The sequence below is a fragment of the Microtus ochrogaster genome, chromosome 18, assembly GCF_000317375.1.
Source record: "Microtus ochrogaster isolate Prairie Vole_2 chromosome 18, MicOch1.0, whole genome shotgun sequence".
Lineage (NCBI taxonomy): Eukaryota > Metazoa > Chordata > Mammalia > Rodentia > Cricetidae > Microtus > Microtus ochrogaster.
Genome location: NC_022020.1, coordinates 45,474,337 through 45,489,832, shown reverse-complemented (window position 1 = coordinate 45,489,832; position 15,496 = coordinate 45,474,337). Strand labels below are relative to the sequence as shown.

General features: G+C 37.9%; 1 protein-coding gene across 1 annotated transcript in view; it reads right to left on the bottom strand.

Annotated features, from left to right (window-relative positions):
* Positions 1-234: 234 nt before the first annotated feature.
* Chsy3 (chondroitin sulfate synthase 3) overlaps positions 235-15,496 on the bottom strand; it is a 228,842-nt gene continuing 213,580 nt past the window's right edge. Inside the window, exon 3 of the mRNA XM_026783633.1 lies at positions 235-2,708. Coding sequence (XP_026639434.1) covers positions 1,146-2,708 — 1,563 coding nt within the window. The 3' untranslated portion in view covers positions 235-1,145. The remainder of the gene's footprint in view (positions 2,709-15,496) is intronic.

The following is a 15,496-nucleotide window of genomic DNA, read 5'->3' as shown; positions in this document are numbered from 1 at the left end:
AGGCAGATTTTGAATGATTCTTTTGTGGTTGGAGAAGTCCTAGTCTTCAGAGACTGAGAAGAGAGTAGTCTCCTTTCAGAGGGTGGATTACTGAATTAAGAATTTATTCTCGTGAATCACTTATGAAGGCTGGGAGTAAGGCAGAACACAATACACTTTCCCATGATCCATGAAAAATATATATGGTATTTTTCCCATCTAGTAAAGCCAGAATGTTTTGTTGAACACCACCCTAGAAATTACATCAAATAAGACAGAAAGGAAACAACAGAGCGTCGTCAATGTTTTTGAAAAAGAATACGGGTATACCTGTGTTTTATTATAAATAAACAGGTTCTGTCATGTTTTATCTTCTTGCCAGCAAATGAAGGACATTGTTTCATAAAGCTTCTAAAATGTACATGAATATTTCATTAAATCATATTTCCTTGAGAAAATAAAGTTCCTTCGCATTTATAGCAGACAGTTGGGAGGAGTTCGTCATTGTAAGACCAGGGTAGCCAGTACCGGTTGCTTGTGGAACAGTACTCCTCAATTTTTAAAACTTTTTTCTTAAAAAATAAACATACAATCATAGGTGTTCATTTACTTTAAAAATTCTAACGATGAAGAAAATTATTGTCTATATATTTAAGTCCTTGTATAAATTACAAAACTCAAGTTTATGTCACAGAGTCCCTTCCCCATAGGAAGCATAAAGCACTTTTGTGGTACCTTTCACCAGTAAATATTTGTATCACATTGAAGTTGACAAACAAAAGAAAAAGTCAATATTGCATCTTTAAGCCCTAAGAGAACATTCTTCTAAGCTGTCTCTTGTGACGAATGCGCTTCCAAGGCCATTTGACTGCCACGATTTAACTCAATCTCAATCTCAAAGCAAGTTATAGAAAAGTAATACGTGTATTGACTTCAGTAGAACTCTGACTGTGGAATATCAGTGAACTTCAGACTCTTCTTGCTTGAGGTCAACAAACACCCATTTGGAAGACAACCAAGAGTACTTTAAGACCAGAACAACAAAATAAAATTATATCAACAACAATAACAATAACAATAAAATAACAATAATAAAATAAAAATAATAACAGCCAACACTGAGGTAAACTCCCCTTTCAAAAGGCAATTAAGTGTTGCCTGGACTGTCAGGAGAGAGTTCGATTGTCCCTGATACCCAAATGTTTTTCTAACCAGAGTTCAGCCAGTTGCATGGTTGAGGCAAACGTACTTGCTTTGGATCCTAAACACATCTTATACTGCTTAGGGTCCAAGTTAGGATCACAATGAACTGGATGGAAAATGTGCACCACTCCTATTTCTTGACTTCTGAAGGGTTGTAAGCCAGATAGGATAACTTTACTGTAGAGATCGACATCTTCCAGTCCCCAGCCTTGTATTGAGGTATCAAATCCACCTGCACCCAGTAGATCACTTTTGTAAATACAGGTGATTCCATAGCCATAGTCTCTCCAAAATCCAGTTTCCTTTGAGAATACAAAGTCATCCTCTGGGGGAGGATTTCCCATGTGGGTCACCTTTGGGTCATACTGGCTAAAGATGATGGGGAAATATACCTGTTGTCCCTGAATTGTGTTGTCTCTACATCGTTGGAGAAAGTCTCCTCTAAAGATCAAGTCAACATCACAAAATAGCAGCAACGTGTCATTGTCAAACTGAGAAGAAGCCATTTCAAGACCACGACCTCTGGAAAACTCTCCCTGCATGGGAATCAGCATCACTTCTGCCTTAGGGTACCTATTCTGATAGTCTTGTATCAGCGCAATGTGCTTGTTGGAGTCTTGGCCAGAATCCTCACTGAAAAGGATGATGACCAGCTTTACATTTTGCTTTGGGATAAGACACGTACTTTCAAAATTTTCCATGAATCTCAAGAAAATATCGTACCTGCCAATAAGGGGAACAAGAATGTGTACTTTCTTTTCATTGTGCCCTCCCATTTCTTTGGCCTCTTGAAGAGAAGAGAGTATCTTTAGAGAGTTGGAGATGAACGATAATGACTGAGTGCCGCTGTTAATACTCTCCACCAAGCTGTTGACATCGAGTTCCTCCATTTCTCTGAAGAAAGGCTTGCTAAATAATTGCTGAAGATAGGCGTGGCGCCTCACCGGCACCGTCAGTTTCCTCCCTTTGTGCCTTTTGTACAGGAGTAGCAGATCCAAAATGTACTCCACCCCATGCATGGGGTCGACCCTGCGGTAGCCATACTGAATTTCCTTGAAGTCTATGAGTCGGCCCCTACTCTTGGCATTCTCGTTGATCATCTCCATTACCTGCAGGACGGTGTCATCCAGGGCTGTCCTTAGGATGCTGTTGATGCTCTGTCGAGGGGGCTGGTTCTCAGCAGCTGTGTAAAGCAGCTTCCCAGTCAAGAATTCCCACTCGATGACCTCATTTATCTCCCGTGGCTGGAAGTGATTGAAAGAGGGCATCACCCCCAGCTGCTGGTCCTCTTTGCTCACTTCGCTGTTGCTAAGCTTACTCATAAGGGCGCTTTCCCTGTGGAGCTGGATGGTTCGGTAGCGGAGCTCAGAGATCTTCCGGCTGAGCATGTAATTATGCAGTCTGTACTGGTACGCAGGCCTTTTGTTCGGATGAAGTGTGATGGCCGCGTGGATTTTGCTGTTGTGAAGGTCTTGGATGTAACCCTTGCGGTTGTGTTCATAGTTTTCATGGAACAGCTGCTGCATCTGCAAAGTAAAGGCAACCAGAATGTAAGATGGAAAGGAAAACGAGCATGATAGTTAAACATTTAAATGAAAATATTTAATAAATATTTATTAACATGGCACTTTGTTAATAAGCTTTATAAAATCATACTATAATTTATATTATAAATTATATTATAAAAATAACAAGTTTTATTTCTAAAACAAACATAAAGTTTTATTTATCATATATAATATAAGGTTTTGAAGTATTCAAAAATAATGGGAGTAATTAAACGTAGCTAATTAGCATATTTGCTATATCATAGGTATCATTTCATGAAATCCACGCCCCCCAAGAACACTACATTATTATTGACCTCATCCTCCATTTTGTATCGTAGAGCCCTTGACCATAGCGTGTCAGTGAAACTATTATCTCAACCCTACTATTAACAACCATTTTACTTTCTGCTTCTAATTAGATCAACATTTTTTTTTTTTTAAAAATTCAACTTGGACTCAGGTAACAAATGCCAGACACATGGGGGGGGGATACTGTAAACCAATGGTTTATATATTTTCAAGTATTTTGTATCTTTATTTCTCCCAAAACCAGTCCCAAATCATTCAAATATTTCCATAACCCCCTAGGAGACCCTTAAGAAGAAAAGAGGTGCAGTGACCATGCCATGGGTTTCTCTAAGAGGATGTTTGCTGAAGAGTAAAACAGGTTTACTGCTTGGCATGGCAGGAATAGGCTCTTTGCCAGATGAGCCTTGAACATTTAGTGTCCTAGTATACCAGCTTCATTAAGGAAGTGCTTGGTAAGAAGCTGACTTACACTGCTCATCTCAAGTTATATCCAGTTAGACATGATTGACAGCCTCCGAACCAGGAAAGCTTTCAGCTCACCTATAACAAATTTACTAACCCAGAAATGTAAGTGAAGATACATATTTTTAAAATCAGCATTCAAAATGTCCAACTCACATTTCTTTCTATGACAGGAATCAAAAGCGTTCTACCACATCCACACAAATAAAATATACTGAGTGAAGAAGCTTTTTTTAGAGAGAGCTGAGAAAGATACTGATCTATGAGCATGGTAATACGTCATTGGGAGTTATGGTACAGCTATGTTCATCTAGTAGAATAATAGTAGTAGAATAATAGTAGTAGAATAATAGTAGTAGGTGCCCCCCCTGGGTATCTAACCTATCTAGTCTCAGGTTCTTGATCTCATTAACATCATTGTTTCATCTCACAGAGGTGGCCTTAAATCCGATTGAAAAGTGATTATCACTCCCCTAACATGTGCCACTATTGGACCAGTGTGTATTTCTTGCAGACTGGTTATTATTATAGCTCACAAGGTTCATAGGGTGAGGTGGATTATTACTTTTCTCCTTTGGCAGCATGTATAGTACCTTCTAGCACTATGGATGCTGGCAAAGAGAAAGAAAGCTTCCTGTGGAACCCAAGGCAGATTTCTCCATCTTCTATACTGAAAGCATGTGATGTCTTCAGGAACAGGATATTACCATCATGTTGTGGAGGGTAACCACAGCATTTGGGGATTCTATAAGACCCTATTAGTCAATGACTCAAAAAGAGGTAATACATTCCTGTACTGTGGTTTTATTTGGTAGCATTTGGTATCTAGTAGGGGATAGAAAACATTTTCAAAATCAGATCATTTATACTACATACTTCAGGTAATATAGTAATTATGATATTATCATCAAAAGACTTTTTACTAAGAGGCATATAGATTGTTGTTCAAAATTTTTACTTTCATATTTAAAAAGGTTAAATTTAGTATTAAGGTTGGACAGTTAATCTAAGAGGTGTACTTCAGAACCAACAGAGATTAAGTATTGTTGGGAGCTATTGGGGGCTAAGGACCACGAGACCCTGAATTCCCTGTGAGCGGCATGTTTTTCCTATGCTTGCAGCTGCTCTGAGCAAAACAACTTGTTTTCCTCTGCTCTGAGCAGCTTGCAGCTGCTCTGAGCACAGACCTTGATGGCAGGTTGATGGGTCTACAGCTGAAAGATCCCAAGAGCTGGGGCATGGGCAGAGCCCCATATAAGCTTCCCCTGAGCACAATAAATTTGGTATTCTTGAATCAAGGATGACTCGTGTCTCTCTCGTGTGTCTGTCTATGTGTCTTAAAGTCTCCAACTTAGTTCCCAGCTCGCATACTGTCTTGTGGGGGCATGGGCGCTACAGGTGTAGTAATGTATAGCACGAAGTACAGGACCGTTTCGGTTTTTACAAAGTATACATAGGTTTTTGAACATGGCGCTCTGTCTTGTCTAGGGAATTTCGTAGTAAGTCTATTTAATCCTTTGTCTCCTCTGTCCAAAGATAAAATGCCAACTACTTCAATGCTTATTGAAATTGCATTAACTAAGATAAAAGCATGCATGACTTTTTAACATTGTAGCTATCTAATAGGGAGTCCTTAGTAAACAATAATTACATGGAAATAACTATTCAAGGACGCAGCAACTTTATTTTGAAATTGTGGCTTTTTATTAGGACTCTTCAGAGAAGGAAGATTGCACCCCCAGTTAAAACATTCCTTTATTTTCATGCTCATCAAGGCAGAATTTGAAATTTGGCTACATAGAGTGAGTGCTTAAGTATTTCACGTACTATTGGCAAATTAAATTATAAGAAAAGAATATTGTGATTATTTCACCAAATTAAAGTTTATAGTGGTTGAGTTAATTAATTAAAACTCTATTAAGAACGATGAAAATGGGGTTAAAACAACATGGTACGTATCATATTACATATGGAATACAGCAAAACCTGAGAAAAGAATGTAAAGTTTACACTTGAAAATTATAGGAGCTTGTTTGACGTGATATATAACTTATAGTTGAATTTGCTTGTTTTTTGTAATTATCAGTTGACTTTGTGATAGCACCATGATACAATAACATAATCACAATTGTAATGATAACAATGATTTAAGTCACCCACTGCCTCAGTGTCCGAGAGGCTATGAGAAAAATGTATTATGAAAAGTCAGAAAAAAACAATAGATGTCCAGAAATGATTTAATGTGAATTATTGCAACACTTTACTATGTTGAGTTCCCTCTGCCTTTGAATTTATTAGTAATGGAAATATAGTTTGCATAATTATGAAATGACCATAGATATGCAAAAGAAAAAACTTCAAAATCCTTTATATATACAGAAAGGAGTTGGGTATTTAAATAGACACAAGGTCAATATAAGAATAATGGAAAGCTGATTTATGAGTTTTAAAATGGTTATACAACCGTATCAGCTTAGTAGATACCATTAGGCCACACAACTGCAAGATAAAAATTCCCCAGACTGTATGTTATTTAAAAATAATAACGTTGAAAAGAAAATACAACCAGCTCCAATTTAAAATAATATTGGTCACAAAGAAAATGTGGGGGATTTCCATGGGTGGTTGAGGATGAGAAAGTCCATCAGGAGGCAACTGGTGACAAAAGGCCACGTAGGGCAATGGTCACAGAAGGCCACGCAGGGCAATGGTCACAGAAAGCCACGCACGGCAATGGTCACAGAAGGCCATGCACTGCAATGGTCACAGAAGGCCATACAGGGCAATGGTCACAGAAGGCCACACAGGGCAATGCCGTTGGTGAAAATTGCTGCAGACGGCAGAGTTCACAGAGAGCTAGGAAAAGAAATAGTCTAAAAACATTGAGCACATAGCCCTTAGTTTATAACTTGGGTGCAGACACTCACAAGAAAAACTCAGGTAGAATCAATCCCTGGATTCAACATCTGTTTCAAAGAAATAGAAAACGCAGAGGCATGGGAGATATGAAACACATGGGAGGTTTGTCCATGGAACAGATGTAATTTTAGGCTGCAGAGAAAATCAATGTCTTGTCTTTGTTGAAATTAGCAAATATAGAACTGTTTTGAACACACTTCCAAGATAAATATAAGGTGAATGTCTTGCCTGGTTAAAAGTACTTCTTTCTGAGCCAAGTCATTTTCCTAAGAAAGCACAAATACAAAATCCCAGTTTAAAAACCAACATAAAGAACTGCCACCTCCCTCAATCCCATAAGAAATTATAAGCTATGGAACTGAGGAAAACATTTAGCAAACAAAGAAGAAATATAAGACGGCAGGGACGTGATGTTGAGAGGAGACATCCGCCTGTAGATTTAAATGTAAAATGCAAACTGTCACAGACAGGAAAATAAAGTGAGAAGGAAAAAAGGTAGGTCCCTTAGAGAGACTGCAAATGTAAGATACCAGGAGACACACTAAAGACACGATTCAAAGAAGTGTTTTTTAATTTTTTTTAAATTTATTTATTTATTTAAGATTTCTGTCTCTTCCCCGCCACCGCCTCCCATTTCCCTCCCCCTTCCCCAATTATGTCCCCCCCCTCCTCAGCCCGAAAAGCAATCAGGGTTCCCTGTCCTGTGGGAAGTCCAAGGAACCCCCACCTCCATCCAGGTCTAGTAAGTTGAGCATCCAAACTGCCTAGGCTCCCACAAAGCCAGTGCGTGCAGTAGGATCAGAAACCCATTGCCATTGTTCTTGAGTTCTCAGTAGTCCTCATTGTCCGCTATGTTCAGAAAGTCCAGTTTTATTCCAGGCTTTTCCAGACCCAGGCCAGCTAGCCTTGGTGAGTTCCCAGTAGAACATCCCCAAAGAAGTGTTTTTGTGGTAGGAGGGGCAGTTCAGGTGGCAAAGGTGCTTGCGGCCAACCACGATGAACAAGCTAGAAGGAAGGAACAGACTCCAGCAAGTATTCCACTGTCCTCTGACCTCCCTGTTCAGGTTTGTGTGCTCACAAGCACATGTGTGCATGAACACACACACACACACACACACACACACACACACACGGGGGGGGGGATAAATAATAATTGGCGTACTTTTGTCTATTCTTTAAAAATACATTTACACAACATCCTTTGATCATACATATTCAATAGTCCCTACCTCTAGCCTCCCTATTGTCTGTCACACACCATGTTTCCCTCCTAACTTCGTATCTTTTTAGTCTATTATTAATTCCCTGAGTCCAACCAGCATATAATGTTAGTTAGCATAGGGACATTTCCTAAAGAGGTGTGCCTTGTGACGAGCCTTTCCCCTACCTTGTGTACTCCCTTCCATAGCTCCCAGGCCCCATTCACTTCCTTGTTTATGGCCCATGTGTCCTATGTCCACCCGTCATCCTCCTTCATGACCCAGTGTTACTCACTGAGTCTCTTTTTCTAGATATTTAGACTTTACCCAGACTTAACACATGTTCCTACAAATACACATATGCATTATAGGCTAGGATATGGGGGAAGACTTTATCTTTTTGTAGTTTGATCACCTCATCTAATAGACATTTCAGTTCCATCATATTTCTGAAAATTGGATTTTTCTTTACGGCTGAAAATATCCCATCGTGTATATGTACTACAGTTTCCCTAGCCAATCATCTGTTGATGACATCGAGGCTGGTTCTGTTTCCTTGCTATGTTGAATACAGCGGCAAGAAACACAGTTGTGAAAATGCAGAGGCAACGGAATACAAAATTTGGGGGAAGTATACCCCCAGGAATGCCATCTTAGTTTTTGAGATGGGCTCTCTCACTGAACCTGATCTCACCAATACGGTCAGGCTGACTAACTAATAAACCTCATATCCTCCTGCCTCTGAGCCCCACAGTTCTTGGTTTGCAAACATGCGCTTCTGCTAGGCCTTTATAAGAGAGCCGGGGATCCAGACTCAAATCCTTGTGGTTGCAAAGCAAGCACTGTATTGAGTGAGCTATCTCTGCAGACTTCATTGCCCTTCAGTTTAAACCTTCTATCCAAGACACCAACAATCTTTACAGAAACAGACTTTAGGAACAAATAAACAAGAAAAAAATAAGTAACTGTTATCAGAAGGATGAAAGGGGGTATTGCAATTATTATTGTAACATAAGGTCATGCTGACGGATATATACATAACATCATATGCTCCATTACACTTCTATCTATATATAAACCAAGGTCGCTCATATACAAAACACAGCAAAAATTAAGTGGAATGGTGTAAATTTAAATTTAAAGAAAAAGAGATGGGAATTAAGGGTGATTTTAAAGAATCTAGGAAGTTAAAACAAAAGACATAAAAAATGTAAAATACAGTTGACAGAAGTTTAGAAAATGGACAGGTCCACCTGGGAGGTCTGTATGTAGCCGGATGAGAGTCATTTCAGAAGATCAACAAAAGAAACAGGCAAAGAGCTATCAACACAATCATCCATGAAAACTGCCCCCATAGGCAACAGATAAAGGGCTGGTCTTTCCAAACTATAAAGGCTTATTTCCCAAAACCTTCAAGATGGACTAACTCATGACATGTAAATCAATGAAAATTTAAGATCCTGTAGTAGAGAAAATGCTGGAAGTCTGTTAGGAGAAGAGAAAGAAAAAGCTTAGGAACTTGAATGTCTTTGGACTTCTTAAAAAAGAAAAGAAAAGAAAAAAATGAAACAAGATGATTGTTCCAAAATTTGATGGAACAAGGATGTCAACCCTGAATGGCCTGTCTCAACAGCGGGAGATAATAAGGTCATGTCCTTAGTTCAAATATATATATCTATCTAGCACATTTCTCAGAAAACTATTAGCCGATCTGTTTTACCAACAGAGGAAAAACAAGAGAAAGGAAGGAACTGTCAAAACAGGGACACGAAAGACAAGCAAAATTAAACTGATTATCATGGAGAAGTTGGTGAGAGGAAGCTACATGTATATGTATATGTACATGATTGAAGATATTGTTTGTTTTTTTACAAGGGGATATGAGCAAGATGTATTTATGTAGATTGAGAAAAGGCTCTACCTTGAGTAACAAACCTGATCCATGGGAATCCAATTGGATGATTAACAGAAAAATTGGCTTTTCTTAGCAATTTCCCTGTAAAAGGTGATGACCAGTCCATTCATACAAAGGTCGTAATAAGCTCATACAAATGTTGTAAAATAATTTAATTTTGAATTAATTTATAAAGATCAATAAATGTTTGAAAAATCCTTCTATATGAAAAGGAACTAAGAGAAAAAAATAAACCCAATGGCTAAATGGATAAGCTAGAGAAAAAAAAATGCTATCAAACAACTTCATAAGATTGAGAGAATGAGAGAAAGCAGTTGTAATAAAGAAATAAAAACTAGGTGATATAAAATAAAAAAAGCTCTTAGAAATAAAAAGAGTTTAATGAGTAAATCATTAGTTGGGAAGAAGTAGGCAGTCTTTTGCTTTTCATTATGAATCTCAAAGCCTTGCATGATGTTTCAACTACTTTGCATATAGGTTTAGTATAAGTGAATCTAAACCAATAATTAATTGCATACATATAAATTTTGATAAATATTTGGCACACCTGTTTTGTTAGAAAACTTCATAGGAAAGGAATCTGAATATTGAATCTGAATATTGCTTTTGGTAGGGTGGCCATTTTTATTTTAATCTTGCCAACCCACAAGTATGGGGGGATCTTTCCATTTTCTGTTATCTTCAATAGGGTAAGGTCCAAAGGTGGTGGATGAATACAAGGAAAGAGCATCTTCCAGACACAGGTAGCTACACAGCCAAACTCACAGTGAGAAAGGCATGCACAAGGTGTATACAAGCTCATGTCACCAAATCCCAACATGAGAGGGAGGTGAGCACAAAGTCCGACCCTTTGCCAAATAGCTACTAGCAACTGATAGTTGCTGGGAAGGAAGAGACAGATTTAAGAGTACAGCCCTGAGGAGTTGATCACACTCCAATGGAAAGTCCATATATCCAAGATTATATGGGCAGAACAATTTTGACCTAATAGGCATTGCAGTGAGAATAAAAAGCAAAAACGACAAAGTTGAGTGTGTAGGGAAGGATAGCTATGGATCTGGGACGGGTTGGGGAAGGCTGAATTTGCCAACACACATTTTAAAAGAGTTCTGAAAGAAGTAATAGTTTTTGCTGTTCACGTTGTTTTTAAACTTAGGAAATGGCCCTAGCATGCACAAGAACTATTTCCATCACCCATTTCTGCTATAAGGAGTGCATGCACTTTCTTTCTGGGGATCTTCTCCTCTGTTTCCCAGCCAGTCCTCCCATTTCACTTTCTTACATTCTGTCAGTAAAAAAATCACATCACAAATAAGGTCACCTTTATGAACCATGTAGTAGAAATTCCAGTCCCCAGAGAACTCAGAAATTCTCTTGCATTTCTTAATAGCTTTGAACTCCTAGTCTAGTCTAGAAATATTTGCTATTTCTTTTCTATAGGATTTTATAAGTTCTGAAGAAAAGACCTATTTCTGTTTGTCTCACCATAACTCAGTCAGTGAGTATACCTTGCAAGTGAGCACTTAGACAGAAGCCAGACCATCAGGGATGGACCTGGCACTGAGGCCAAAGAACTAGAACCATGTGGACTCGCACAGACTCCTTACTTCACAACGCTTTGGTTTAAACACTCTTAAAACACGTGTACCAAAGCATGAAGCCCGCAAGCACTGTCAGCATTTACTAGGTTTGTCTGAAGTGCTCAGAAAAGTACATGCTATATAATAATTGCGATAGGAATCGCATTTTGAACATACACGCTTCTGTAGACATTTGCTTTTTCTAACATTATTAATGAAAGTTTCAAATATGGAAAAAGAATGGCCTTCGTCAAATTTTCCTTAGAAAAATTTACATATCATTTGATTTATCACCTGAAAACTAGCAAACTGACAATTCATACCATGAAGTCTTTGGTGAAATAAAAGAGAAATGAGAGATGACCATGACTGGGAAAGCTGACTCTGAATATCTTTGATGCTCTCCATTAAGGACAAGCAATGACATTAATTTTTCTCTAATAAGGAGAAATTTCCTTTAATTTATTTGTGCAAGAAAGCATTTCCATTCTGCTGATTTTTTTTTCTCAGCTGTCACAATGCTTTTCTGAAAAGAAATGATCTTCTAAATTGCAAGCATTTGGATATATTTCTTTAAGATAAAATTGAGGAGAACAGGGGCAAGGAGGGGTTTTTATACTAGGAAGTGGATAGTCCACAATTAGAATGATTGCGAAGGTTTACAAGACAATAATAAATCATTAACACAATGTAAAACATAATCGTGACTATGTATTAAAGACTTCATGAGTTGCTCTGTGAATATTTAAACTTATTTCATTTTCTGTGATTTAGTTATATAATACTAATGACTAAATGGAGAGTACCACTGCCCTAATGAAAATGCCTAATGATGCTTCTTTTATTTTACTATATTAGAGAAAATACAAGTCCTAAGGGGAATAGTGGTTTCTCCAATTAATGCTATTATTCTTCCTTAAGTGCTGTCTTCAAATATTAACAGGAATGTGCATAAAATGTGTCCTACTTCTCTATGGGAAAAAAAAAACACACAATGAAGGCACAGCTTGACTTTAAATCATAAGAAGTAATTTTAGAAAAAATCATTTAATTCTGTAGTTATAAGAAACAATTTAAAGTTGTCATAAGATGTACAGTAAAGAAACAGTCAAAATCATTGAGTTAGTGTAAGCATAACAAAATAAGCCCTTCGCACATCATTTATTCTTTTCACATAAACTATTGTTTTTTTCTATAGAGATTTGTAAAAATAATAGTACTTTGTGAATAAGCACAATTAATCTATGAATTCTGCTTTTAAAATTAACTGTTCAATATGGAGTAAAATTGTATGGAACAAAAAAACATGAGGAACCCTCCCCCCCCCACACACACACAAGTTGAGAGAGTTGAGTAAGGTGAGCAGATATCAGTGTGCTGATTGTGAAATTTAATTATAGACTATCAAATGCTGTCTTAGTTGGGGATTCTATTACTGTGATGAAATACCAAAGCGACTTGAAGAAGATTTATTTCATTTTACAGATCACAGCCTATCACGAAGAGAAGTCAGGGCAAGAGCTCAAGAAAGGGACCTAGAGGCAGAAACTGAAGCAGAAACTGGGGGTTAACACTGCATACTGGTTTGCTTCTCTTGGTTCTCCCTGTTTGATTTTTTATATACTCTGGGGCCACTTGTCCACAAATGTCACTGCCCACATGGGCTGGCTTTTTCATATAAATCACCAACTGAGAAAATGCCCTGCAGGCCAGCCCAATGAAGGCATTTTCTTTTCAGTTGAGGTTCTAGAGTTGACAAAACAAACAAAAAGAAAAGCAAACAACAACAGAGGCCCCCAGATAACCAGCCCAGATGCTTGTTTTTATGAGCATATGTGAATCCATCACTATCTCAGACAGCTAAGAAAATAACTATAATTCAAAAGTTGAAATAAAGTATTTTATACTTTTTTTTCTCTTCTTAAAAGAGATTATCACACAGTATATTAAAAGCAGATTTTGAAAAGCTGTAGCCCAAAGGCTGCACATGTAATCATGCCAGTGTTTTGTGTTTCTTGAGTTGGGAAGTCCATCACTTTTAATGAATTTTAAATTGAAAAATGTGAAGCAGGCAGCACCATTTTCAGTCCTATCCACGTTCCTCATGTTTGTTTTATGATTTTAATTTGCTTAAAGTCATTTGTGTTTTCAGATATCTTTTTAAAGTCACAAAAGCTTAGTTTTTTTAATTTGAAATCATGTGGCTGCTACATCATGGTTTAAATTTGAGAATACAGCACTTGGGAGGCAGAGGCAGGCGGATCTCTGTGAGTTCAAGACCAGCCTGGTCTACAAGAGTTAGTTCCAGGACAGGCTCCAAAACCACAGAGAAACCCTGTCTCGAAAAACCAAAAAAAAAAAAAAAAAAAAAAAAATTGAGAATACGTTACTAGGCGATATAAGCCAGCACAAACACATGCACGTGCACACACATACACACACACGTTCATGCACACACAAACACACACACAGCTACTAGCTGATGAACTCACATATTGGAATTATCTAAGTAATCTTGTTAAGCAAATACAATCTACAAAATGGTAGATGCCAAGGGCTGGAGGAAGAGGACATGGAGCTGATACAAAGTGGATACAGTGATCCAGTTTTGCAAGGAAGATTCTGGAGATCTGATACCTAACATGTGAATGCCCTTGCAGTTACCGAACTGTACTCTATGTGTAAGTAGCTCTGTTTATTTTACATGGTGCTCTAACTCCCTGAAAGAGATTCACACCACGCTCTGACTAAAATTTGCCATAAGAATTTACATCTGGGTCAGTTGTGTATATGGGCAAGATTTCTCTCCTGAACAGTAACAGAAAAGGTTCTCTTCAATCTTTAGTTCAATTTCCCACCTTATATCTCAAAGAAAGAAAAAGATACCTTTCTAACCAGACAGAGCCATGAAAGAAAGGACTGCTTTAGAGAGCAAGAAACAGCAGTACCGCTGGGCAGCCACATCAGAGCTCTGAGGATACCAGAGCTGTAACTCTCCCCATACGGTTATGAAGCCATGGTGCTGTCACTTGCACCCAAGAATCCCTTCAAATACAGTTACCCTGATCCATTTCAGGGTGAGGCCTGTGCTAACTCTGTATAGTTTCAAAGAGAACTTGCCATTTGTTTAACTAGCTAGTTCATTCTTGGTTGAAATTCAAGCTGTGAACTCACATGGGTGCCCTATGCCATTAAAACAGATCTCATTTTATTTTCCTAGCTATTTTAGTTTCAGAAGTTAAAAGCATTTAGAAGAAAAATAGTTGTCAGATTATAAGCAAGATAACTCATGGATATGCCTGGATATGAAGATTTCTAGACAGTATATATTCAATGCTGCACGAAAATACTTTAGCCACACAGCAAATATCTCACAACTGTTCACTATCAATAACTGTTGCAGACCTCTCAATGAGGTATGTTCTGAACATTTGAAACCTCAGGCAAACGCAAAGAGTTAGGGCCATAAAAGGATGGCCCAATTAATCATATTTCTATTTTTAATAACTTATAATAATGCTATTAATGGCTTCATTGTACACGTTTTGAATTTCCATGTGTTCCACCACAATTCAAGAATATTAAATGGGAAATAAAAAAAATAAATAAAAAATTGATAAGTTTTTGTGGCATGATGAAATTCCATGATGTCCTTCTCTGAGATAGCAATCATTCCTCTGTCCATCAGAGCCACACCGTCTGTACCACCAACCCTTTGTTTTACCTTAGAAAGTACAGCTTTGAGCTTGCCATATGACTTATGTTACAAATATGGAAACATCTTGTCTGTCATACACCTTAAATGGCCAAGGAAATTTCCCATTGCTTCAAACATTTTCAGGAGATGCTTTGTTTGAGCATCTAAAACCATTTTCTGTTTTGTCCTCTGGGGTCTACTAGGCAGCACTTACACCTAGGCAACTCTGAACACATACCATTGATGTCTTGGTTTTCCTTATGCTTTGTAACCTTTCCTAGAGTGGCTAACCTTGAATACCAAAATTATCAATGGGGAAATCTTAATTTTTCTTCATTCTTCATTTGTCTTTCACTTTATGACCTAAGCTTAGGGTCAGGCATTAGAAAACCAGTCAGTTGCAAGTATGTTAGGTGGTAAAGCAGCCACCACGCTATTAGTAGCCTCTCCCTTTCCCAGAGCTCACTCCCTGCTCTGAAGTATTTAAAGCAAAAACACTTAGAAAAAAACTTGGAGGACAAAATGCATTTCGGCTAAGGTAGCATGAACTGGCATGGTTTTCTTAGGGTGCTTTGTGTAGCAATCTAGGTTGGACATCTGTGATTCTGATCTTGTATATAACTCTAACATTTTAAATTTGCAATCTATTTACAAAAAGCTTTTAGTCTGGTTTGAACCTGCGC